The 26,627-nt window shown below is 36.8% G+C and overlaps 1 protein-coding gene across 50 annotated transcripts in view; it reads left to right on the forward strand.

The window, feature by feature from the left end:
* The window catches only part of DST (dystonin), a 483,923-nt gene that overhangs the window by 305,003 nt on the left and 152,293 nt on the right, over nucleotides 1-26,627 (forward strand). For 44 of the 50 annotated variants that reach the window (XR_007923259.3, XR_011388661.2, XR_016233970.1 and 41 more), the window contains 18 exons: nucleotides 45-149; nucleotides 2,349-2,444; nucleotides 3,094-3,219; nucleotides 3,894-4,046; nucleotides 4,207-4,361; nucleotides 4,564-4,690; nucleotides 5,169-5,352; nucleotides 6,658-6,815; nucleotides 7,238-7,416; nucleotides 7,926-8,064; nucleotides 8,871-9,064; nucleotides 10,462-10,624; nucleotides 11,613-11,696; nucleotides 12,461-12,568; nucleotides 13,031-13,129; nucleotides 22,751-22,879; nucleotides 25,133-25,221; nucleotides 26,108-26,243. Coding sequence is in view for 44 of the 50 variants with exons in the window: in XM_051855540.3 (XP_051711500.2) it covers nucleotides 45-149; nucleotides 2,349-2,444; nucleotides 3,094-3,219; nucleotides 3,894-4,046; nucleotides 4,207-4,361; nucleotides 4,564-4,690; nucleotides 5,169-5,352; nucleotides 6,658-6,815; nucleotides 7,238-7,416; nucleotides 7,926-8,064; nucleotides 8,871-9,064; nucleotides 10,462-10,624; nucleotides 11,613-11,696; nucleotides 12,461-12,568; nucleotides 13,031-13,129; nucleotides 22,751-22,879; nucleotides 25,133-25,221; nucleotides 26,108-26,243 (2,424 nt within the window). In the remaining 6 variants the exon portion in view is untranslated. The remainder of the gene's footprint in view (nucleotides 1-44; nucleotides 150-2,348; nucleotides 2,445-3,093; nucleotides 3,220-3,893; nucleotides 4,047-4,206; nucleotides 4,362-4,563; nucleotides 4,691-5,168; nucleotides 5,353-6,657; nucleotides 6,816-7,237; nucleotides 7,417-7,925; nucleotides 8,065-8,870; nucleotides 9,065-10,461; nucleotides 10,625-11,612; nucleotides 11,697-12,460; nucleotides 12,569-13,030; nucleotides 13,130-22,750; nucleotides 22,880-25,132; nucleotides 25,222-26,107; nucleotides 26,244-26,627) is intronic. The other 6 variants (XM_051855541.3, XM_089333097.1, XM_089333091.1 and 3 more) reach the window with 1 other exon arrangement.

Here is a 26,627-nt window from a genome sequence, read left to right on the forward strand (position 1 = left end):
TTAGATCTTTATCTGACATACTTCTTAATTCTTTCTTAAAACAGGAACTAATGAGAGAACTTGAACAAAAGGAAGAAAATATTAAATCAGTTCAGGAAATAGCAGAGCAGCTACTTCTAGAAAATCACCCAGCCCGGTTAACTATCGAGGTAAGTCAGAAAGTTAACGGTCTTGGTTGAATGTTGATATGTGGTTATTACCTTTCAGGTTCCTTCATTGTTGATAAATTGAAAAAATGCAAATCACCTAACTTTTGTTACAAGCCTGGCTTAAAAATAATGCTGCTAATAATTCATCCTGATTTTTGCCTTTAATTCACTTCCTCTAAGTATGCCACTCATCACTTAGAATAAAGGTAGCTCATTGCCCCCTGTGGCCCAAGAGATGTATTGCTGTTAATATGAGGGATATTCTCTTTAGAAGCTTTGACATTTCAGTTCTTCCTTTCTATGTAATGCACAGTGATGTCATCTTGCTTAGCCTCCTTTCTCCATTAAAATTGGGGGAAGTTGCTTCTAATCAGTGGAGTTATGGTGATATGGAGAAGAAATAATTTACTTTTACTACTTAGTACAGTTCTTGGTATGTAGTATGTTTTCAATAAATACTAGCTATTATGACCCAATTTAATAGTTTTTATGGATTTCCCATCCAGTTTTGGCAGTGGAAGTTATCTTAATTTTTAGGCCTGATCCATGCTAGACAGATAATTGACTTTGTGAACATGGAGGTAGATTGTATAAGGGAGCAGGGAGCATCCAAAATGGGCAGACAGATGTGGCTCTTGCCAGAGGAAAGAAATGATGTCCTATAGAAAAGATAATGCACTCCAGACTGAGGGAAGGAATCAGCTGGTCTTTGTTCACTGAAATTGTTATGACATTAAAGATTAGTGAAATTCTAGGCCTCCTGGGGAAGTTTTGGGATGTTGTGTTTGACCTTCTTTCATATAAAATATGGTTTTGCATCCACATGCCATGTCATGTGTAACTGTGAAAGACATGGGAGAGTAGGCATACCACTGTGGAAAGGAAATTAGAATAATGATGGAATGGCTGGGTACACTTTTGTGTAATAAACTAAAAATAGAGTAGTCCCCAGTATAGATAAAGGAGAGATGTAGGAAATATGATTATAAAGAATTTTGATGGGGATGAAAAATGTGAATGTAAATCTGATTACTTTTTTGTATAAAGGATAATCTACCATAAGTTTCTTAAGTAGGAAAATGAAGCCTTAGTTATATTTATTATTCCTATGACCTGTCCAACATCGTATATGGGTACATGGATGATGCTTGGTTTATTATCAACACCACTTCATTCTTTATATGGAAAAAGAACCTAGTAATCTAATGATGCTAAGTGATATGTCTTTTATAGCAAGTTACCTGAAATAGCTTAATTTGAGGGAGCTGATAATATGATCAGAGTATGTTGCCAGGTTTCCAGTGCTGCGTGATACAGTCCACTCAGGAAGCCTGCCTCCAAAAGGAGGAAAAACAAGCTTGCACTAGTTTTTAAAACACCTAGAGCGCCCTCTCTAGGAAGTCATTGAATTATACCTAAAATGTAAAAGGGTGTTAACATGTTTCTGTAATGAAGCAGAATAAAAAGTATGAGTAAAGAAATACATTTTATAAAATACATCTTATAAATCCAAGTATTTATATAATTTATATATAATTTATAAAATTATAATTAATATAATATAAATAAAATTTATATAATTATATTTTCTAATTGCTTTAATTTCAAAACTACACTGAAACGTGTATGTGCATTCCCTTGGCCACCGTCCCCAAACTTTCCCCCAACAAAAACCAAGAGAAAACAGAGAACTATGCATTTCCCTGCTAGCAGGTATATTTTATGATTTGGAGACATGAAATTCAGAAAAAGGAAGGTAAAGCTATCCTGAAAGAAAGCATATCTGAGGGTTCCAAATAGCAGGTTTAAGGGTTGGTGGCAAAAGAGTTAGGGGTTGGTTTTCAAAACAGGAAAATGTTTTATTGTTTAAATTGTATACATTTAGCATTTAAATTGTACATCCAGTGTTCAACATTTTTCATGTGGAAATAATCAGGATTAACTTTTCCCTTGTCTCTCAAGAAGACATTTCAAGAAGTTTGAAATTTGAAAGAAATCAACTGGATTGATTTTTAAAAATTATATTTACACTGTAAGACTGACTTTGTGTATGTGACAACTCTCAGATAAAAGTGTTATTCTGTGACAACAGTGTCATCATCTGTTTTGATGGTTGTTTGTCATTTCAGAGCACCAGAGTGGTGCATATGGGCTTTGTTTCTCTGCGGCCAGTTACAATGTCTGTGTTTTGTCTTTAAGGCCTACAAGGCGGCAATGCAGACCCAGTGGAGCTGGATCTTACAGCTCTGCCAGTGTGTGGAGCAACATATCAAGGAGAACACCGCATATTTCGAGGTTTGTGAATAGAATCACAGCTTCAATAGATGATACTGTGACTTTGGCTGACTTTGGCAGATACCCTCTCTGCAATTTATTGACAATATACACAAATGGGTATGCATTGTACAGGGGAAATAAGCAAACAGATAAGGATAGTTTCATGGGCTTCTAGGATAGATTGAAACCTTCTATTAAGGAAGAAATCCTTTAAAAACTCCTTAGTATATAAGAAGACCTTTAGTCTCTAAATGCATTTTTATAAGGAAATGTTTTCATTAAAGAGAGTCAGCTGAACGATGTCTTAGTTTTAGTCCTCAGAAATTTTAAAGTATTCTTGGAATTTCATCCCGACTTAAAAATTGTTTGAGCCCTAAGCGAAGACAGACCTTTCATTAAAATAATACAGAGCTAAAATATAATATACACATTAACTTTGGACACATTGTTTATTCATAATCATCCAAGTTCAAGGGTTGTTGATTGGTTCAGGGAAGGATGCAGCTATTAGAAGTTATGAAGTTGCAGCTTTAGTTGCTAAGTTGTCTTGTGTTTTCATCCTTTTCTTAACAAGACGAGCACGCATGACCCTGAAGCCCAAACTTGACAACTCTGTGCTTTACTGGCATTTAACATCCTTTCACGGTGTGGTTTCATCTTTCCTTAGTTTTTCAATGATGCCAAAGAAGCTACTGATTACTTAAGGAATCTAAAAGATGCCATTCAGCGGAAGTACAGCTGTGATCGGTCAAGCAGCATCCACAAACTGGAAGACCTTGTTCAGGAATCAATGGTACTGACACAAATACCCTTTCATTTCATTGGTGACATTTAATGGCAATAGTTTGGTGTTTTATAATATTTTTGTATGTGCAGAACATTGTACTCTTTGGACTCTTGATATCTCATTTAAGAACTTGACTTGTTGGACTTGAATTATTTAACTTTATTGGACTCTTGAATTCAGTTCAGATTTAAATATTTGTTTTTAGACTTTTTGGTAGGAAATAGAAGAGTTTTTATGTGATAGCACTGATATTTTAAATTGCTTCATATTTTGAAATGCTTTAGCAGCAGGTGTGTGTGTGTGTGTGTGTGTGTGTTCATTCATTCTATAAATACTTGTTAAGCATTTCCTGTATCTCGGACACAGTTTCACATTCTAGGGATATAGCAGTGCACAAAACAGATATGAATTTCTATCCTTGTGGTGATACATAGTAGAGATAGAGCTAGGCAATGAAAATGTTAAATAAGCAAAATGCATGTAGTATGTTGGGGATTGTAAATGCTAAGTGAAACAACCAACCAAACAAAACTAAGGAAGAGGAGGTGGGAGTAGATTGAAAGCTTAGGTCAAGTGCTCAGGCGGAGATTTTTCTGATGAAGTTTCATTTGTGTGAATCCCTGAGGGAGTGTGGAGTACTAGTGTTTTACTTCTTAAGATCCATCATGTTTATTACTTAGGAAGAGAAAGAAGAACTTCTGCAGTACAAAAGCACAATAGCAAGCCTGATGGGGAGAGCAAAAACAATAATTCAGCTGAAGCCAAGGAATCCTGACTGTCCACTCAAAACTTCCATCCCGATCAAAGCTATCTGTGACTACAGACAGATTGAGGTACTTCTTATCCCTATTTCTGAAAAACGAAATCTCGTAGTGCTTACTGTGGATAACATTTTTTCCATCACATAAAACAAAAGATAAAATTCCTAACATGAACATGGAAAAGAGTGAGCAGTGACCTCATTTAGTTACTCTGTTCTTCATTTAAAACCAGATAACCATTTACAAAGACGATGAATGTGTTTTGGCGAACAACTCTCATCGTGCTAAATGGAAGGTCATTAGTCCTACTGGGAATGAGGCCATGGTCCCATCTGTGTGCTTCACCGTTCCTCCACCAAATAAAGAAGCAGTAGACTTTGCAAACAGGTTTGTAAGCATTAGCTAAAAACGTACAGACATTCTTGGGGCTGTCGTTAGGTTAAAGAAACAATCGGTAGTTTGTGAAGGCCCCACAGGATCAGAAGGCTCTAGAATTAGTAACCTTGTGCAGCTTTCACAGAGAAAATCTGTAGCATGTTTTCAGAGGTAATAAAAGGCCTTGATCTGCGATTTCTTTCCTATATTTCAGAATTGAGCAGCAGTATCAGAATGTCCTGACTCTGTGGCATGAGTCTCACATAAACATGAAGAGTGTAGTATCCTGGCATTATCTCGTCAATGAAATTGATAGAGTTCGAGCTAGCAATGTGGCTTCCGTAAGTATAAAACAACCCAATATGTGAAAAAATGGGAGAGATCTTGTTATGAGTAGGATGGAGTTTGTATTTCCTCTAGAACAGGATGGAGCCCAACATATCCATGCTGATTTATTTATTCATTCTATGAGTTTTTATTATATGCTTGCTATATATAAAGCACTCGCCGAGAACTGGAGAAATCTAGAGAAACAGATTCATTCAGTGCTTACTGGGAGATAGGGAGACAGGCTATTGTGTTTGGACATGTAGGGATGGGTATAGTTTGATTTCATTTATTGTATTTTATCAGTTTGGTTTTCCATTTCTTTTAAAATATAAAATTGTTAATGCAAAAATTTAATTTTATCTGCTTCTTCAGCTTATGACTATTAACATAAACTGACACATGCCCTGAGACCAAGTTGAGATCAGTCCATTCAAATTTAGCTATTAGGACTATAAACACTTAATTACTTGGATCTTTGGTCTTTTTTAGATAAAGACAATGTTACCTGGTGAACACCAGCAAGTTCTGAGTAATCTACAGTCTCGCTTTGAAGATTTTCTGGAAGATAGCCAGGAGTCCCAAATATTTTCAGGCTCAGATATAACACAAATAGAAAAGGAGGTTAATGTGTGTAAGCAGTATTATCAAGAACTTCTTAAGTCTGCAGAAAGAGGTAAAGCATGGGACTTTCTTTGTCTTTTCCCCATGGATATTTAGTCCAGGTCATTTTCTGCTCTCAGTAGGAATGTCAGACTTGGGTGTACGTTGCCACTCAGCCTATGTTTGTAGACACTGTTACTGGAACATTAGTAGCATGTTTGGGATAGGAAGATGCAAGGGATAGTTCATGTATTTCTAAATGATGAATTCAGAAAATGGTACCAGTTAAACTGTATGACAAACAATGAATTCTTTTGCATCTGCTATTTAGTATTTTCACTGTTTTGCAAGATGTAATATTCAATACAGTGGTTGGTTCTTCTGTTTCAGAAGAGATATAGTTATTAGGTACAAAACTGGATCATAGATAGGAGTTAAGGTAAAAAATTTTGTCTAGTTAACATTTGTTAAATGAAATGTAAGTTTTATTCTGAACTCTTTTGGATATTACTTAGAAACAATTTTATTAGTAATGGTGTAGTTTAAAAGTCTTAAACATTAATGCATTCTTTCCACTTTTTTAAAAAGATTTATTTTATTTATTTGAAAGGCAGAGTTAGAGAGAGAGAGAGAAAGAGGGAGAGAGACAAAGAGACAGAGGTCTTCCATCTTCTGGTTTACTCCCCAAATGGCTATGACGGCTAAGGCTGGTCCAGACTGAAGCCAGGAACCAGGAGCTTCTTCCCAGTCTCCTGTGTGGGTGTGGGGCCCCAAGCACCTGGCCATCCTCCACTGCTTTCCCAGGCACACCTGCAAGCAACTAGAACAGAAGTGGAGCAGCTGAGACTTGAATCAGTACCGATATGGGATGTTGGCACTGTAGGCGGCAGCTTAATAACCCTTTGTACCACAATGCTGGCCCCCATTCTTTTCACTTTAAAGGATTTTTTTTTTCATAATTTGCAGTTAATGTAATTAATTAATGTAATTCACATTTTTGTAAACAATATATTACTTTCTTTAGACATCATAAATCTGAAATTGGTACTTAAGATGGCATTAGGGAAGTATTGTTAACTCTCTAAATTTTAAGATCTATATATATTTTTTAAACTTTTATTTAATGAATATAAATTTCCAAAGTACAGAATATTGATTACAATGGCTTCCCCCATAACGTCCCTCCAACCCGCAACCCTCCCCTAAGATCTATATTTTAAGATTTATGTACTTCAGTTAGGTTTGTGATGACAATAGGAACCATCAGTTTGATCAGCTGTGTCCCAGGAATAGTAAAACAGTCCTTTAAGACACAAACGAGCATCCAAAACACAGAAGACAACAAGGTTATTTCTGAACATCGTATTTATTTCCGCAGAGGAGCAAGAGGAATCAGTTTATAATCTCTACATATCTGAAGTTCGAAACATTAGACTTCGGTTAGAGAACTGTGAAGATCGGTTAATTAGACAGATCCGAACTCCCCTGGAGAGAGATGATCTGCATGAGAGTGTGTTCAGAATCACAGAACAGGAGGTGAGAGTTCTAAATGTGCTGGGGAAAAATTAGGGCAAAGTACTTTCTTGGTGACCCTATCAACTCTTGTGATGTTTTATGTGCACACCTTAAAACACTCATCACGTTGTGAGGTCTGATGATGTATTTATTGCTGATCGTAAACTAGGATCTGTGATTCACTTCTCTCTGACTCAGATAAACACCCTATTGGGAAGAGGGGTATAAGGGCATCTCAGAGCAAGCGTTACTATACACTTGCTTTATGCAAAAGCACTAAGTTAGATGTTTGTGCCTAAGGAGTGGGTCTTTAGGAATAATATCTCATAAGGATATTTAGCTTTTAAACCTATGATCATAATGTAAAATGTATAAAAACTGTTTTAAGAAAATGTTCCATCTGGGTGATCGTCTATTGTCTGTATCTGTTCTGTGATTTACAGAAACTAAAGAAAGAGCTGGAACGACTTAAAGATGACTTGGGAACAATCAGCAGTAAATGTGAAGAATTCTTCAGTCAAGCAGCAGCCTCTCCATCTGTGCCTGCCTTGCGATCTGAGCTTAGTGTGGTCGTTCAGAACATGAATCAAGTCTATTCTATGTCTTCCACTTATATAGATAAGTATGTAACCATTATCTTAACATATAATTTGTATAGCTATCATTTTTTTGTGCTCATTTGCAAGTTCACCTTTAGGGATATAATACTCAATTTTATTTTGTGTTAGGGAATCTACTAAATATTTCTATAGATTTAGCACACTTCTCCAAGTTGAAACGGGTTGTGCCTCAGAGATTGGTGCATAATCTCCCCGTATTTTGCAATAGTTTCAGTAGCACAGCTTTTGTAGCCTACAGGATCTCCCTCTCCTACTTGGGCTAACTAAGGTTAGGAAGAAAATATGTTAGGTTGGACTCTTGCTGTCTACCACTCGGGGGGCAAGGGCCTGGGTTGGGGCACATGGTGCCTCTTAAGGGTAGAGTCAGTTGAATGTTGATCTTGTAGTAAATCTGTCAGTATTCCAAGAGGAAGAACATGCTGTGTCTTGTGTCCTGCCATGCTTTTAGAACTGCAACATGCAAAAATAAACATTTAACAAGAGGTAACTATTGTTCAATCCTCCTTTTAAGGTTGAAAACTGTTAATTTGGTGTTAAAAAACACTCAAGCTGCTGAAGCCCTTGTAAAACTATATGAAACTAAACTATGTGAAGAAGAAGCAGTTATAGCTGACAAGAATAATATTGAAAACCTAATAAGTACTTTAAAGGTATGAGTCTCACTCTTGGCTGTTTTTCAAGGTCATACTCTACAATTATTTCTCTAATAATTAATTTGGATCTTCCAACATCAAGTATCGAATCTTTTAGATTGAGAGTATTCATCCCATTTCATATTCTATAATTGCATAGATTCCTATAAGTAATTATGTTCAGTCATTTCAGTGTAAGGAGAGTTGTTCTTATTTGAAGTTTGAATGTTTATGACAGTAACTCTTTAGAGTCAGTTCACGTTGGCAGCAAAAGAGTTGAAACTAAAAATTATTTATAATAGACTCATGCTGGAAAAGGTAATCATTTTAAGAAAAAAAGAGGTAAATAGAGAAGTTCATCTAAGAAATGAAAAAAGACTGATAGTTGTATCAACTGTATCTTATTTCTAAGTGTAAAACACTTAGTAAAACTACAGCAAAGCAATTGTGAAAAGTTGTAACTGATTTTAATGCATATATTCATTACTCATCAGTGGGATTAGTGGGCATTTAAAAATCAACACTGAACAAAGACTTATTTTTACTTACAGAGATGGCAAACTTACCTATGTACTATATTTAATTAATATGCAGATTTCAATAGGATGCATTTTATTCAATTGTCACTTTATAAAAGATCAAAATACAGCCAAATATTAACAGTATAGTATCATAAGGTTAAACCTAAGAATATTTTGTATATGAAAGATACTCTTTTCTTTGCCTGATTTTTATATCAGTAATTTATGAATAAATTATTAACAATGTGCTTACCCAGTGACTGTTGACATATTTTTTAACTTTTACAAACGGATGTCTTTTAGCAATGGAGATCTGAAGTAGATGAAAAGAGAGAGGTATTCCATGCACTGGAGGATGAATTACAGAAAGCTAAGGCCATCAGTGATGAGATGTTTAAAACATATAAGGAACGTGACCTGGATTTTGACTGGCACAAAGAAAAAGCTGATCAGTTGGTTGAAAGGTGGCAAAATGTTCATGTACAGATTGATAACAGGTTGGTACTTTCAGCTCAGCTTTAGCACAGACTGAATACCTGTCTGCCTTTTCCAGGTAAAATCTAAACTGAATAAACTTTTTTTTTTTAATTTCTACAGTTAATTTCGTTAATGATAAGAGCTTTATCTCATGATAGTTTGTTCTTACAACTTTCACAAGACATTAGACTTTAACTGGTTTTCAACTCTGTGTTATTAAAATTGTCAATGTATTCTGGCATTTGCGTAGATAATCTATGTGAATTTTCTACAAGGAAAAACAACAGTTTTTTAATTATTATCAACTAGTAATATTCAAGTTGCCATGACTTATTAACAGCACAAGTTATGACTTTTATAGGACTTTATGTAGTAATCTATTCTAGGGTAAGAGATTGAAGACTTTATATTCATTGTAACTGAAGGTACGAGAAAATCAAATCAGTCAGCACCATGACTAAACCAAACATATCAATAGAAATGAGATGGTTTTAGGACTCATCTTTAAAAAAATGGGTTAGTTTTCATGTCCTACTTATGTTGATGCCAGTGAATTGCTATGACAAGTGAGGAGTAAAATTATGTTCAAATGTACATTATTTCATCTCTGTAAAATACTTGACAGATAGGCTTACTGGGTTGGTTTTAAAATCAGAGACACACCGGTGCTGTGGCTCACTAGGCTAATCCCAGGTTCTAGTCCGGGTTGGGGCACCAGATTCTGTCCCGGTTGCCCCTCTTCCAGGCCAGCTTTCTGCTATGACCCGGGAGTGCAGTGGAGGATGGCCCAACTGCTTGGGCCCTGTACCCCATGGGAGATCAGGATAAGTACCTGGCTCAAGCTATCGGATCAGCATGGTGCGCCTGCCGCAGCGCGCCGGCCTCGGCGGCCATTGGAAGGTGAACCAACGGCAAAGGAAGACCTTTCTCTCTGTCTTTCTCTCACTGTCCACTCTGCCTGTCCAAAAAAAAAAAAAAAAAAAAAAGACACAGGTATTTAATCACAGCTCCTGGGAAATATTCCCTGAGACCGTGTAAAATGTTCATCGGATTACCTTCTCATTATTTCAAGAGGGAACAGCCCTTTGATGGACACCTTGGCTAGTCAGGATATCCTGATTGATTATTGTTATGGCTGTGTTTGACTTTCGTACTTTTTAGCTTTAGTCTCTTGGGTATGTCCGTAGAGTAACTGGTGGCCTTAAATGACACAACTCCAGGAGCAAAATTTTTATATTTTTTATATTCAACCCAGAACTATATGGAGTGCCCATGGAGGTATGCATTGAATTCTTTGCACAGACTCCTGTAGTTGTACATAGTGCATTGAAGTGCACTTACTTTGTCTCTCCCTTCTCTGCTCCTTCCACCTTCCTAATACAATCTTAAACTCATTATCCTATTACTTTTCTCTTAGGTTACGGGACTTAGAAGGCATTGGGAAATCACTGAAGTATTACAGAGATACCTATCACCCGCTAGATGATTGGATCCAGCATGTTGAAACCACTCAGAGAAAGATTCAGGAAAATCAGCCAGAGAATAGTAAAAACCTAGCCACACAGCTGAATCAACAGAAGGTATGTGAAGAAAATTCTTTGTACTACAGTTGCCTCTGTTTGGTCAGTTATGATCCTCCCCTTTCTTATGTTAAAGGAAAAAGTTAGCAACTTTCTAGAGAAAAGTGTGGAGTTTATCATAAGTACTAAAATCCTGTAGCCCAGACCTACATAATTGCTTATTTTTATTTCTTAGAAATCATTATTGACAGCAAAGGTATTAGGAAAGTAACATAAATAGAATAATTTCAAATTCCTACTTGTGATTTAATCATAGGTAAACCATTGTGATACCTTGCTGACCACAGTAGTATTGTGGGTTCCTAAATAAATAAAAATGAATAGTGTCATTGGTACCCAATGGCCTCAAGTCTGCCTTTGCTAATTCCCATGATTTAGTGTAATTTCTGCTTTGGAAGGGCTGTGAGGATGGGTCACATGCATGGCCTAGTCTGGAGATTTGTAATTTACTCAAAATTAAAGTAACATATTAAATGTCAAGGGATTAGAAGCTATACATTTTTTAGATTTATTTATTTATTTGAAAGAGTTACAAAGAGGAGAAGCAGAGAGAGAGAGAGAAAGAGAGAGGGAGAGAGAGAGTGAGAGAGAGGTAGGTCTTCCAACCGCTGGTTCACTCCCTAATTGGCTGCAACAGCCTATGCTGTGCTGATCTGAAGCCAGGAGCCAGGAGCTTCCTCTGGGTCTCCCAAGCAGGTTCAGAGACCCAAGGACTTGGGGCATCTTGTTCTGCTTTCCCAGGCTATAGCAGAGAGCTGGATCAGAAGTGGAACAGCTGGGATTCGAAATAGTGCCCATATGGGATGCTAACCGGTGCCCATATGGGATGCTGACACTGCAGGTAGCGGCTTTACCTGCTACACCACAGTGCCAGCCCCAGGAGCTATACTATTAAGTTAAGCGAACATCCCTTAGGTCCTGAGTTCTTAATAAGTAGAACAGCACAGATTTCATTGTCCTGTTCCTTCTAAATTATGTGCATTTACAGATGCTGGTGTCTGAAATAGAAATGAAGCAGAGCAAAATGGATGAGTGTCAAAAATATGCAGAGCAGTACTCAGCTATAGTGAAGGTAAGAGGTTTAAATCACTGTAGTCAAGTTTAATATTCAAGGATGTGATTCTACAGTGCACTTTTTATGGATGAGATGACTATACAGGTTACCACATGTTAAAAAAGTAAAAAGAATCCTCACTTGAACTTCTGGACAATTACCTAATAATTCTTCGGAAATTTCAGTCACATGACAGACCCCCAGTTCATTCATTTTCTTTCTTGCTGTCACATGTATGTGAGTTTATGCATGCACACACACACACGCATACACTACCACCACCGCTGCCACCACCACCACCAGAATAAATTCAAAGCTTTGACATTGGCTTTTTGCTTTTCTCTTACCCTTTTTTTCTCTAACACTGCTGAAGTTGTCCGTAGGAGAATTTCTGGCTATCTAACTTAGGAGACATTTCTGATTCTTTGCATGTTATCCCTGACCTCTTCTCAGCTTTAGCTTTCCAGATCCACAGTTCCATGGTCTAGCTGAAGGAAAGGGAAGCTGAAGATAGAATACTAGAATACTTTAATAAGTATTTTTATGAGCTTCCAGAGGAACCTGGGAACGTTCCTGACCTCCTCACATATTTCTGATTTTATCATCTCATTGGAAGCATCTGCAGGATTATATAGATTCCTAAAAATGTCATTTTGCAGTATTTTCTTTATTTAAAGTTAACTCAAAGTAACTAGGTTCCAGTTTTCCCTGACAGATAACTATAGGGTGAAGATCTAGTGCTTCGCTTTAATTAATTTTATCTTACTGGCTCTTTTATACAGGACTATGAATTACAAACAATGACCTACCGGGCCATGGTTGATTCACAACAAAAATCTCCAGTGAAACGCCGAAGAATGCAGAGCTCAGCAGATCTCATTATTCAGGAGGTAATAAAAGTGGAAGAGAGGGGGGAAGGAGTACAAAAGAGAAATATCATTTTGCCAAGCGCTTTACTTTTACAATGGTGAAATACATATGGTATCAAATTTACACTTTATGACATTTCAGGACATCACAGTGGTATGCAGCCATCACCACTATTACCTCAAGACTCTTTTCATAATCCCATACACAAAGTCTATAACAATACTTGTTATTAAGGATCTTAAAAATCCTTCTACAGATCTTTATTCAAGATCATTTATTAACTAAAAAGGTAAATAAATGTACTTCAGGATTAAATTTAGGAAATAATTGTCATTTAATATGTTTTTCACAACGTATAATAATAAGCTCATTGCTACTGAGTTACCATTTATCATAAAGGAGTGGTATACTTTACTGTCCTGAAGTCTTCAATTTATTTAGGACAAATGGAGATGGTGTTTTTCTTTTTTTCTGAATTGCAGTTTATGGATCTGAGGACTCGATACACTGCTCTGGTCACTCTCATGACACAATATATTAAATTTGCCGGTGATTCCCTGAAGAGGCTGGAAGAGGAGGAGGTAACAATTAACAATGAACAGCTAAATAAAAAGAACCTAGGTTTCATCAGGAACTATGGTATGGTTTAGGGCAGAAAAGATTTCAGGATACAGTTACACTGCTGATAGCTGATAGTCTAGTAATTATTTGATCATTAAATTACGATGAAGATGAGAGAAGGCCTGGGACTTTTGTTTGTTTTAATGATTCAAATAGAATAGTACTTTTAAGTTTTCATGTTAGACTCTATTATGTTACAGTGGTTCTCTTTAAATTATGACATGTTGGGAACAAGCGTTGGCAGAACATTTCAGCTTTCTCACAGCTGAGCTGTGTGCTGCTGTGAAGTGCAGTCATGAGTCACTGCTATTACCAAGTCTCCTGGGATACCATGGGGATGCTTTAGTTGTATGTGTTTAAAGTGAATTTACATCTTTAAGGAATTAAAATCATTACAATCAATATATCAGTAAGACATCAACTTGTAGTAGATATTTATATAAAAGAGTGTTTTAAAGATTTTGGGATGATATAGTACATTTGTAAAAAGACTAGCATTCTCATTTGAAGGACATCTACTACTTTGATTCTGCGTTTAAAAATTATATTCAGAAATAGGAAGAATAAGGAGTTAGCTATAAAAATACATTGTCATCAAAGACTGTTTTATTAAATCTTGAAGTGATCATGCCCTGTTTTCCTGATATAATTTCTGCTTCTAGCCTCAGAACACACAAAATGGTAGAATGAATACTAACAATTATAAAGTGTGGGGCATGAGCTATCTTAAATTAGACTGTTGGTGAAATTCTGGTGGTGATTATCCTTAGTGTAATTCTGTTTAAGTAATGAGAGAACCTAACATAATAAATTTCTATGGGATGTTACTTTTTCAGTTTCTAAAAATTTAACTGCCTTGTTCTAAACTACTTTAGTCTGTTCAGTTAACACTTCGCTGCGACTAAATCACTAACATAGCTGATTGCAAGACTTTATAACCAGCTTCCTTTGTGCTTAGAAAGGAGAACTAGAATATCTGTGGCCATCTTATTAATTGTTTTCCCCTCTTATCTATGAAACAATATCTATTTTTTTTACATTTTTACTTTTTGAGATTTATTCCATTTTAAATAGTATGCAGACCATTTAAGTTATATATGTGGTACTCAAATGTAAAATAAAATTTTTTCCTTCATTATTGTATACAACAGATTATACACACACATATATGCATATGCACACCACTCTGTTCAGTTTATCTTGTGGGAAAGAACACTAGCAATTGACGAAACAAAAGATATGTCAAATGGCTTAAATATATGCAAATTGTTGTTGTCACCCTTTGAAATGTCAAAGACAGCAATGAAAATCAAAACAATATACTTAGGGAAGTAAATACAATGACAACAATTTACAATAAACAAAAAATCATCACTTATGGATCATTAATGGAATGCATAAAAGAGATATGCAACAGTTTATAGACTCAGAAGAGTAGTTCTTCTGAAACGGAGTCTTCGAGACTCACATAGAAACCTTGTTCTGAGAGCAGAATTTTCCATAATAAACAAAAATTAGAGATGTAAGTTAATTTTAGAAGTAATATCCTATTAGAAAAATGTTATTAGTGTATCTGTAAAGGATATTAGATATGATGCAATTTATAAGTCTGTGTTCACAGCAAAATATACTAAATATTTATCACTGAAACTAAAGGGTGACATTGGTGGAACACTTAGAGAAAAGGAAATATTTTTATGAAAATAAGTTTTAAATATTCAAAAAAGCAAATCATCAATTGGACTAAATCACTTCTAGTGATTTTTCTAGCATTTGCAATCATTACAATGACTCTAAAATAGTAAGGCTCTAATAACATTGTTTTCTGAAGGAATTTTCATTTATTTAAACTTAATGACATTATCAAAGAGGAAAAAAAGGCTCAACATTTCTTAGCAATTGGTAGGTTTTAAAGGAGATTTGATGAAGAACTGAAGAAGATCTTCTTAGAAATAATCTTTTTGAAAAACAAAAAAATCTAATATAAATAGGGAACATGCTTCAGGGTCACTGAGACTTGGCCCTGATTCCAAAGTAAAGAAAATAGAACATTGAGCATAGTGGGTTGTGATGAAATTTGCTTCTATGTGAATTTTTATTCAAAATCATATTTAGGTTATCTACGGAAGCAACTGAAGTTCACATCAGAATTATGAGGTGATCAAGACATTTAGTGGAAGTGAAATAAGAGGCATGGTCTATAATATAAATTAAGTTCTTGAAATTCACCATCATTTCTCACTGAAAACAAATCTATACAAGATAATTTCTCTACTCCTGTTTAAATTATTTCTAATTATGGTAACTTGACTGATGTTATGAAACTAGCATTATGATATTAATAGAAAGAAGTTAAATTATAAGTAACCCTGTTCATGTTGTTCTGTAGTAAGTGTAAAATGTACCCCTTCCAGTTGAGACCAATTCATTCATTAAAAGAGTAAATTACTTTTCTAATATTTTGTCTATAAATTGAAGCTGAATCCCTAGTACATTTTGAAAAACATCTATATTTAACAACTTTCTTTACGGAGTATCTAAAGGTACTTGTCAAGGTGGATGCATATGAGGCATGTCATTAGCAACAGCAACAACATCTGTGAGTATATGGGGGCACATCTTTCCTATTGGGAACTAAAGCTGCCTTTGCATTAGCAATTCTCATTATTGTAATTGTCATAATATAACAAGTATAAACAAAGATTTTTGTCTTCAAGTTTTGCATAATTTTCCTCCTTCCCCACGTTAAATATTATTTCTGAATTTGGTTGTCTGTTCTACAGTATGCTTTTGTTTCTTTCATTATAAAAATATGGTCACATAGATTCACTTTTAATTTCCATGGGACTAGATATTGAAAACTGCACTCTTTAGTGTCATTTGGTTCCTGTGTGTTTGTGTTCTTATTAGCTTGTAGGACAAAGTTATGTGCAAGGCCAGAAAGAACACTATCATGATTTTTAATTCCTGCTTTTGTCACTTAACCATTGTGGGAGCTTGCAAAGTCATTTAGCTAGCTTTATCTCAAGTTCTTTACCTGTGAAAAGCTGGGGTCATAGCCAGTGTTTTCTAGCGTCTCTTCTTCCTATAAAATCCTGAGCTAGCTAATGTTTAAAATAAAATTATTCCTGAGAGACAAAACAAGATTTTCAGGCAGTCCGTCATGAGGATGTCTTGTCTTCTGCTGCTGACTCTCTTACGCTTCCTCTCTGAAGAAGGCGGTGCTCTTGGTGGTGGTAGCGCTTGGTCTGCATTTGGGTTCACTTGGTTTTGTAAGTACCTTGATGAACATTGCTTTATATTTTGTACGATAAGCCCGAGTAGAACAGGTCTGACACTTTGCCAACCTCTCTTGTAGATTAAAAGGTGTAAGGAGACTTCTGAACATGGGGCATATTCAGATCTGCTTCAGCGGCAGAAGGCAACCATGATTGAGAATAGCAAACTTACAGGAAAGATAAGTGATCTGGAAAAAATGGTAGCTGAACTAAAGAAACAGAAGTCTAGAGTCGAGGAAGAACTTCCCAAGGTCAAGGAAGCTGCGGAAAATGAATTGAGGAGGCAGCAGAGGAATGTAGAAGACATTGCTCTGCAGAAGATGAGGGCAGAAAGTGAAGCCAAGCAGTACCGCAGGGAACTGGAGACCATTGTGAGAGAGAAGGAAGCAGCGGAACGGGAGCTGGAGCGCGTGCGGCATCTCACGATGGAGGCAGAGGCCAGAAGAGCAGCTGTGGAGGAAAACCTCCGCAATTTTCGGGATCAGTTAGAGGAAAACACCTTTACAAGGAGAACGCTGGAAGATCATCTTAAAAGAAAAGACTCAAGTCTCAATGATCTGGAGCAACAAAAAAAGAAGTTGATGGAAGAGTTAAGAAGAAAGAGAGACAATGAAGAAGAACTCTTGAAGCTGGTCAAGCAGATGGAAAAGGACCTCGCACATCAGAAACAGGTAGCAGAGAAGCAGTTGAAGGAAAAGCAGAAAATTGAATTGGAAGCAAGAAGAAAAATAACTGAAATTCAGTATTCCTGCAGAGAAAGTGCATTGCCAGCTTGTGCGATCACGCCGGTGGCATCGTGCAGGGCAATAGCAGACCTTGAGAAGGAGCACGACAGACAGAAAGCAGCAGAACTCAAGCAGCAGGTGGATGAACTCACAGTTGCCAACAGAAAGGCTGAGAAAGACATGAGAGAGCTCAAGTATGAACTCAGTGCCCTGCAGCTTGAAAAAACTTCATCTGAGGAAAAGGCTCGTTTGCTAAAAGATAAACTGGATGAAACAAATAATACCCTAAAGTGTCTTAAGTTGGAGTTGGAAAGGAAGGATCAGGCAGAGGAAGAGTATTCTCAGCAACTCAGAGAACTCAGTAGGCAACTGACGCAAACCACAGATAAAGCTGAAGAAGTCATGCAAGAAGCTGATGATCTCAAGAAAATAAAGCACAATTATCAGTTAGAATTAGAATCTCTTCATCATGAGAAAGGGAAATTGCAGAGAGAAGTAGACAGGATCACTAGGGCACATGCTATTGCTGAGAAGAATATTCAGCATTTAAACTCACAAGTTCAGTGTTTTCAGGGTGAGAAGGAATTCTCTAATGAAAGAGTACGAGTATTCCAGAGAAAATCAGACCATCTAAAAGAACAGTTTGAGAAAAGCCACGAGCAGTTGCTTCAGAATATTAAGGCTGAAAAAGAAAATAATGATAAAATCCAAAAGCTTAATGAAGAACTGGAGAAAAGTAATGAGTGTGCAGAAATGTTAAAACAAAAAGTAGATGAGCTTACTAGGCAGAATAATGAAACCAAATTAATGATGCAGAGAATTCAAGCAGAATCAGAGAATATAGTTTTAGAAAAACAAGCTATCCAGCAAAGATGTGAAGCACTAAAAATTCAGGCAGATGGTTTCAAAGATCAGTTACGCAACACGAATGAACACTTGCATAAACAGACAAAAACAGAACAAGATTTCCATAGAAAAATCAAATGCCTGGAAGAGGATCTGGCCAAAAGTCAAAATTTAGTAAGTGAATTTAAGCAGAAGTGTGACCAGCAGAATATTATCATCCAGAATACTGAGAAAGAGGTGAGAAATCTGAACGCTGAGCTGAATGCTTCAAAAGAGGAAAAGCGACGGGGAGAGCAGAAAGTTCAGCTACAGCAAGCTCAAGTGCAAGAGTTAAACAACAGGCTGAAAAAGGTCCAAGACGAACTGCACTTAAAGACCATAGAGGAGCAGGTGACCCACAGAAAGATGCTTCTGTTTCAGGAGGAGTCTGATAAATTCAAACGTTCGGCTGAGGAATTTCGCAAAAAGATGGAAAAATTGATGGAAGCCAAAGTCGTCACTGAAAATGACATTTCAGGCATTCAGCTTGACTTTGCGTCTCTTCAGCAAGAAAACTGCAGAGCTCAAGAGAATGCTAAGCTTTGTGAAACAAATATCAAAGAACTCGAAAGGCAGCTTCAGCGATACCGCGAGCAAGCGCAGCAAGGACAGCACATGGAGACAAATCATTACCAAAAATGTCGGAAACTTGAGGACGAGCTGATCACCCAGAAACAAGAAGTTGAAAATCTGAAGCAGAAAATGGATCAACAGATAAAGGAACATGAACATCAGTTAGTTTTGCTCCAGTCTGAAATCCAAAGGAAGAATACCGCCAAAGAGCGTACCTTCAAACCAGACTTTGAGATGACCGTGAAGGGGTGTCAGCACTCTGGAGAGCTCTCTTCCAGAAACACTGGACACCTTCACCCAACTGGCAGATCTTCCCTGTTGAGATGGGCTCAGGAACCACAGATATTGGAAGAAAAATGGCAGCAGCAGATCGTCGAACAAAGCCCCAAGGAAGTCCAGTTTCAGCCACCGTTGTCTCTTCTAGAGAAAGAGAAAAGCCAGCAGTGTTACTCTGAGTATTTTTCTCAGACTAGCACTGAATTGCAGATAACCTTTGATGAGGCAAACCCTAGGACAAGACTCTCAGAAATGGAGACGATGAGAGATCAAGCCCTGCACGGTACCAGGCCACCTATTAGGTATCCAGATGACAAACGTGAAATGGAACTTGTGAAGCTTTTGACACCCTTAGAGGTATACTTTGTGTTCTGAGACCTTGTTGGCTACATAATGGCAGGTTTCCTCTTTTCCTTCTCTTCTCTCATAGGTGAAATTTTTAAATGATTCTGAAATGTGCTTGGCTCTCAGTAGTTCTGACTGAAAAATAATCCTGTATTTTTCCTAGTGATTTACCTGAAATCTTTATTGTAAATTATCATTCTTTAATATTTGGATGTTTAGACACACAGATGTTGTATCTATGGGAATAGATTTTGAAAAATCTGATAATAGAAAAACAAAACCTTTAGAGGAGCCAAGTAGTTGACTTTCTAATATATTCTGTGGCCAAATTTCATCTCAGCCTTTTTTCAACATACTATTTTGATATAATCTAAAGAAAACTGCAGATTCTCAGTATTACTCACTCCTGAACCTTCCTTGATTTGAGGTGTTTCTTCTCTGTACGTATTTCATCTTTGCAATTCAAGGAATTGTGTTTGGATTGAGAATGAGTACAGTGGCATCATGTTCTTTAGGTGACTTTTAACATTTATAAATTCCCGTTGCAGATAGCTAAGAACAAGCAGTACGATATGCACACAGAAGTCACAGCATTAAAGCAAGAAATGAACCCAGTTCCCAATGCCGAAGAATGGACGCTTGAAGGGTGCAGAGCTTCTGGTGGACTCAAGAGAGGAGATTTCCTTAAGAAAGGCTTAGATCCAGAGCCTTCCCAGAACTCTGATGGCGATCATGCATGTTCAGTTAGAGATGATGAATTTAAATTCCAAGGGCTCAGGCACACTGTGACTGCCAGGCAGCTGGTTGAAGCTAAACTTCTGGACATGAAGACAATCGAGCAGCTCAGACTTGGTCTTAAGACAGTTGACGAAGTTCAGAAAACTCTTAGCAAGTTTTTGACAAAAGCCACTTCAATTGCAGGACTCTATCTAGAGTCCCCAAAAGAGAAGATTTCATTTGCCTCAGCAGCCAAGAAAATCATCATAGACAAAATGATGGCATTAGCATTTTTAGAAGCTCAGGCTGCCACAGGTTTTATTATCGATCCCATGTCAGGTCAGACGTATTCTGTTGAAGAGGCAGTTCTTAAAGGAATTGTGGACCCTGAGTTCAGAATTAGGCTCCTTGAGGCAGAGAAAGCAGCCCTGGGGTATTCGTCTTCTACTAAGACATTGTCAGTATTTCAAGCCATGGAAAATAGAATGCTTGACAGACAAAAAGGTAAACATATCTTGGAGGCCCAGATTGCCAGTGGCGGCATCATTGACCCTGTGAGAGGCATTCGTGTTCCTCCGGAAGTGGCTCTGCAGCAGGGCTTGTTAAATAATGCCATCTTCCAGTTTTTGCATGAGCCATCCAGCAACACAAGAGTTTTTCCTAATCCCAACAATAGGCAAGCTCTGTATTACGCAGAGTTATTGCGAATGTGTGTGTTTGATGTAGATTGCCAGTGCTTTCTGTTTCCATTTGGGGAGAGGGACATTTCTAATCTCAACGTAGAGAAAGCCCACAAAATTTCTGTAGTAGATATTAAAACAGGGGCAGAACTGACTGCTTATGAAGCTTTCCAGAGAAACCTCATTGAGAAAAATACGTATCTTGAGCTTTCAGGGCAGCAGTATCAGTGGAAGGAAGCTATGTTTTTTGAATCCTATGGGCATCCTTCTCGGATGCTGATTGATACTAAAACAGGGTTGCAGTTCAATATTAATGAGGCTGTAGAGCAGGGAACAGTTGACAAAGGCATGCTCCAAAAGTATCAGGAAGGCCTCATCACACTGACAGAGCTCGCTGATTCTTTGCTGAGCCGGTTAGTTCCCAAAAAGGATTTGCACAGTCCTATTGCAGGGTATTGGCTGACCTCTAGTGGGGAAAGGATCTCTTTACTGAAGGCCTCCCGGCGAAATTTGGTTGATCGGATTACTGCCCTCAGATGTCTGGAAGCCCAAGTCAGTACTGGAGGGATAATTGATCCTTTGACTGGCAGAAAGTACCGGGTGGCTGAAGCTTTGCATAGGGGCCTTGTTGATGAAGGGTTTGCCCAGCAGCTGAGACAGTGTGAATTAGTAATCACAGGGATTGGTCATCCGGTCACCACCAAAATGATGTCCGTGGTGGAAGCTGTGAATGCAAACATCATTAGCAAGGAGATGGGCATGCGCTGTCTGGAATTTCAGTACTTGACAGGGGGCCTGATCGAGCCCCAGGTTCACTCTCGATTGTCCATAGAGGAGGCTCTCCAAGTAGGTATTATAGATGTCCTCATTGCTACACAACTGAAAGATCAAAAGTCGCATGTCAGAAATATAATATGTCCCCGGACAAAAAGAAAGTTGACGTACAAAGAAGCCTTAGAAAAAGCTGATTTTGATTTCCACACAGGACTTAAACTGTTAGAGGTGTCTGAACCCTTGATGACAGGAATTTCTAGCCTATACTATTCAGCCTAATAGGACACGTAGAGGTACCTTTGTGCAAGGGGTGACACCGGCTGGTTCATGCCATCTGTGTAGAGCAGATGGTATCCACTAAATATGCAGGAATTGTGTCACCAACTCGAAGCACTATTTCTTGAGGGCAGGAAATGGCTGAATACTCAGAGGAGAGAATAATTTTTAAATGATACATAACAAAAGATTTACTGCCCTTCAAACTGCTTCCCTAAGCTTTTAGAATGGGTTTTTTAAAATCTTGCCCACACTTCCAACAACTTCATAGCACCCCTTCACTGAGTGGGGGCCTCCTGGTGTTAGCGTTCCATTTGTTAAAAGCTATGTCACTGTCCCTGAAAGAGCACATCACCAAGCACCGTGGAATCAAAAAGAAAGATGTAAATGTGCTCCCACACCCATGAGGCTGCAGTATTTTAGATTGCTTCAAAAAAATGTTGAGTGTTCCTGTATACAGTGACCTTCTTTACATATGAAAATGTTTGTCACAGTTTCTTATTTCTCATTAAGACTTTGGACTCAAAAGCTACCGTTACGGATGTATTATGTGTTTTAAGAGGGGAGAGGGTTTTTCTTTATGTATTTTATCCTATGTATTTTTCATACTGGGGTGTGTGTGTGTGTGTGTGTGTGTGTAGACATTCTCTACCCTTTCAGCTTCCTGTTGTCTGATACCTGTCTGTCAAGACCATTATGATTGTAATGCTAATGCAAAGGCAGCAATTCAAAGATCTTCTAGTGCCTCATGAATAAAGTTGAGTTTGTTTTTTTTTTATTTTTCATATTGATGGAACAGCTGGGAGGTTAGACCAGCCATTAAAGAACGTTTATCACAGCTTTCTTTGCTATTGTAAACATTTTGTAAGAACAAATGCTCTATGACATGGTAAACATGGTTAAGTGAATGAATAAAATATCTTAGTAACCTCTGTGTGATGAAAAGATGCTTCTACATTCCTGTTTTCGCTGGAGAGGTCAGTGTTGCAGCTCAGTCATTTACTGGACTGTTATCTTTTTTTTTTTTTTTTTAAATCACTCACACTTGTCAGAAGTCACTGGAAGAAGAAAAGAAAGAACATATTGAAAAAGCCAAAGAATTGCAGAAATGGGTATCAAATATCAGCAAGACATTGAAAGATGGAGAGAAGGCTGGAAAATCTCCCTTCTCTAAGCAAAAGGTATTCACACAGGTCTTGGTTTATTAGTAATAGCAGTGTATAGAAGTTACATAGTTAATATGGTCCATGTAGTACAACGTTCCATTTTTACCTTAATTTTCTCCATTTTTATAAGCAATTATACTGATGATCAGAGAGCTAAAGTAACTTGCCTCAGGAATGTCCATTAGTTTATGGCAGGAGAAGCTGTCTCTGGTTCCAAAGCATGAAGAATATATATTGAACTTACTCTTAGCAAACTGATACTTTGTACTAAATTTCCTAATAGTTAGGATATGTTTTCTGATTATTATGATGAGAATTGTTAAGGAGTTAAATCATGTTTTTGTTCAGGGTAAATCCACACATTCCACATCATAAAGATAGACAGGCTCATACTTATAAACATAAAATGTTTCAAGGTCAATGAAAATACAAACTTGGATATTACATTTTGAATACTGACTTTATTGCACTCTTCTGAATCTTTTCTATTTCATAGGGATGAAAATGGAAATTCTAGACTTTTTCCTCACCAAACTGAATTCTTCAATTTTATGAATAATCTTCTGACTCTCAACTACTTATTATTAGTTGAGGGGACAGCTTGTGAGATGTTAGTGCTCCATGATGTCAAATGGGCTACATCACTAGAAGCTCTTAGAACACTGGTAGTTAAGGTATAAATCCCAGTGTTGCTACTAGTGGGATTGCTGCTTCATCTTTAAAAAGTAAAGTTCTATCAAGATAAGCTTTATGTCCTCAAGGAATACTTTTCCTACACTGCTTTCCCGCCCATGCCTGACATTTGGAAATTTCTGGGGCTATCATTAAATCTCAGTATTTATCTCTGCTTCAGTACTCACTTGTCATCACTTGAAATATTGTTGTTGTGACTAAATTGAGGAAGATGTGAATGTCTTAACTGATTTTGTTTCTTATATGAGTCAGATTTGTCTTATCAGGGATTCCCCCTTGGAGACGTTTAAAGACCAAAGTATGTACTTGCAATATATTCAGTTCAAATAAAGTTGTATTAGCTCATAATATTGCACGCTATGTATCAGAGTGGAAGAAATGACAATTTGGAAGTTACTTACATTTGATGTTTTAAAGCATCAACTTTCACAAGTATTTAATGTAAATATTTAAAATATCTTCTCTTCCTATTTTTCGCTTTCCCTCCTATCAGATAAACATACAAGTAAAATAGGAACATACACTTGAGCAAAAATCTTTTAGGAGAACAAATTTTTCTCTGAAACCCAGATACTAAATCCTTGGCATTTTCACATTCTATAGTTGCCGAGTTCTTCAAAACATTACTAGGTCATAATATTTCTAATACACAGAAAAACATACAGGTACTGTTTCATGCAAATCATGGCCATATTTATAGCTCTTTAGGAATACTGGATGATGTCTGTTAAAGGAAACTTAAGATAATTTGATGTGAATAGGTGTGTCCTCCAAAAATTGATGAGGCCTTATGACCATCTATAACCATGAAAAATAGAATTGGAGTTGACACTATGTGAAACATACTGGGGGAAAATATATCTTTTCATTGGCCTATTACTTCCTTTCATTTCTACTCATTTAAAAGAATGGCTCATTTAAAATAATTTATTTCTGAAATAAGGTATTCAGAAGAATGTGATGCACTGAGAAATTAGGAGAAGGTGTAATGGCCTCTTGCTTTTCTTGAGCCAGATGAATCGTATTTGTGTATCACAGGTAACTTTTATAGGGGAGGATTTTTAGCATTTGAAAGTAGAAAATCTTCATCTGAAGACCTAAGATTAACACTTTCACCATAACCTTTTTTTCAAAAGGAACACATGTCTAGGAATTCGGGGAAGAAAGATATACTCTTTGGAAATAGTATTCCACATTCTTGTATGTTTTTCAGTACTCTGACATACATGGGAGATACTGGGCCCAGTGCCAAACCTCTAGCCACTTGGATGCTTAGGGCCACCTGAATTCAGGGTTGAGCTGGACAATAGCAAGGACCATTTAATGTATTATTAATTCCTCATGAAAATGAATGCACTAAGATTAGAGAAGATCTTGTCTTCATCATGCATTCTAAATAAATGCTCTTCTTATCCAGATGTATAACCTGCTAATAACTGACAGGTTATTTACATGGGTCACCCAGAAAGAAGAACTATCATTTGGGTCTTGATTAAAATTTGATTTGTTAAAAAAAAATACCGTTGTGTAGTCCTTTTGTGGTGAGAGTTTGAATACGCCTTCTTCACTTTGCAGATTTCCAGTGAGGAAATATCAACCAAGAAGGAACAATTATCCGAAGCACTTCAAACCTTGCAGCTTTTTTTGGCTAAGCATGGAGACAAGTATGCTAGTTTTCATGAACTCTCTTATTCCAAATAAGAAAAGCAGAAAGTGGTAAATTGGGATTTTTAGAAATGAAATTTAAACCAATCAGTGTTTTCTCAATGAGTGTAAGGACATAAACAATTGTAACTTTAACAATTTAATTAATTACCTCTTTTTGTCTTAGTGTGACTTTGATATGTACCTATTATTCCCATATATTACTGATAAGATACAGACTCAGAGAGGTTGAGGATTAAAATAGCTTGTGAGTGGTAGGGTTAAGACTTCAAGTCAAGTCTTAATTATTAAGTAGTGTTCCTGAGACCATCACAAGATGTATAAATGTCTTCTTCATTTTCTTAGCTAACACCTAATGGCAACCTGATTTCTCATATATATTTTTTTTTCAACAAATCACTTCATTTGAAAGAATGCCTCAGGCGGGAAAGAATCCACCCTTGTATCAAGCCCTTTTTTGGCTGCCCTCCTTAACATTATTCCTCAAAGACTTTATGGTACCGAAAACAACTGGGCTAATTTCTTTATCAAACAAGTTTCTTTTAAGAAATGATACTTTACCTATCCCCTTTCTATTTTGGGATGAATAATGGGTTCTTTCCCTCTGTCAATGTCAATAATTGTTATTCTGGAAATGTATATGTTAGATAGGTGCCAATATTACTTTCTACTCTTTCCTTCATTTCCTTTTATAGAGAATGAAAAGAATCTTAGGTGATCTTAAGGCCATTCCTTAATTATAACATACAGCCATATCAACACCTGAGCAATATGTACATGAGGCTATATTTTTATTTTATCATATGACAAAGACATTGAACCTAATGTACCATTTTTACACCTGAAAATCTGCATTACTCTTTTCAAACTTTCTGGTTATTTTAGAATGACAGATGAAGAAAGAATTGAATTGGAAAAGCATATGAAAACTCTTCAAGAAGGTTATAACTTACTATTCAGTGAGTCTCTGAAACAACTACAAGAATCACAAACCTCAGCAGATGAAAAGGTAGAGGAGAAGGTAATGTTATCTATTCAAAGGCAAGGCTGTCTCAAGAAGCTTGGTTTTATTGCATGACTGTGAGAATATATGTGTCAATAATAAAGAAATGACCTTGAATTTTGTATATGGATAAAGCATAGATGGACTTTAATGAAACATTTGGAGATTTCAGTGTTGTTAATTAAATGTAGTCTTACACGTGCTGATCATCAGTTTCTGTGACATCTTAATCTCTGCCTTGCATGGTAAAAGAAAAGAATCATTCATTTTTCTAACTCTTCTCTTTAAAAGCCATTCTTCTGCTATATTAGGTATTTTAGTATATAACATGATATTATGAAATAACCTGTGGGTCATCTCTGTAGTGGCTTTGCTGTGTTATGGAGTTGATTTGGTTTTCAG

The sequence above is a fragment of the Oryctolagus cuniculus genome, chromosome 5 (assembly GCF_051225735.1).
Source record: "Oryctolagus cuniculus isolate XC-2025 breed Fujian yellow rabbit chromosome 5, ASM5122573v1, whole genome shotgun sequence".
Classification (NCBI taxonomy): Eukaryota; Metazoa; Chordata; class Mammalia; order Lagomorpha; family Leporidae; genus Oryctolagus; species Oryctolagus cuniculus.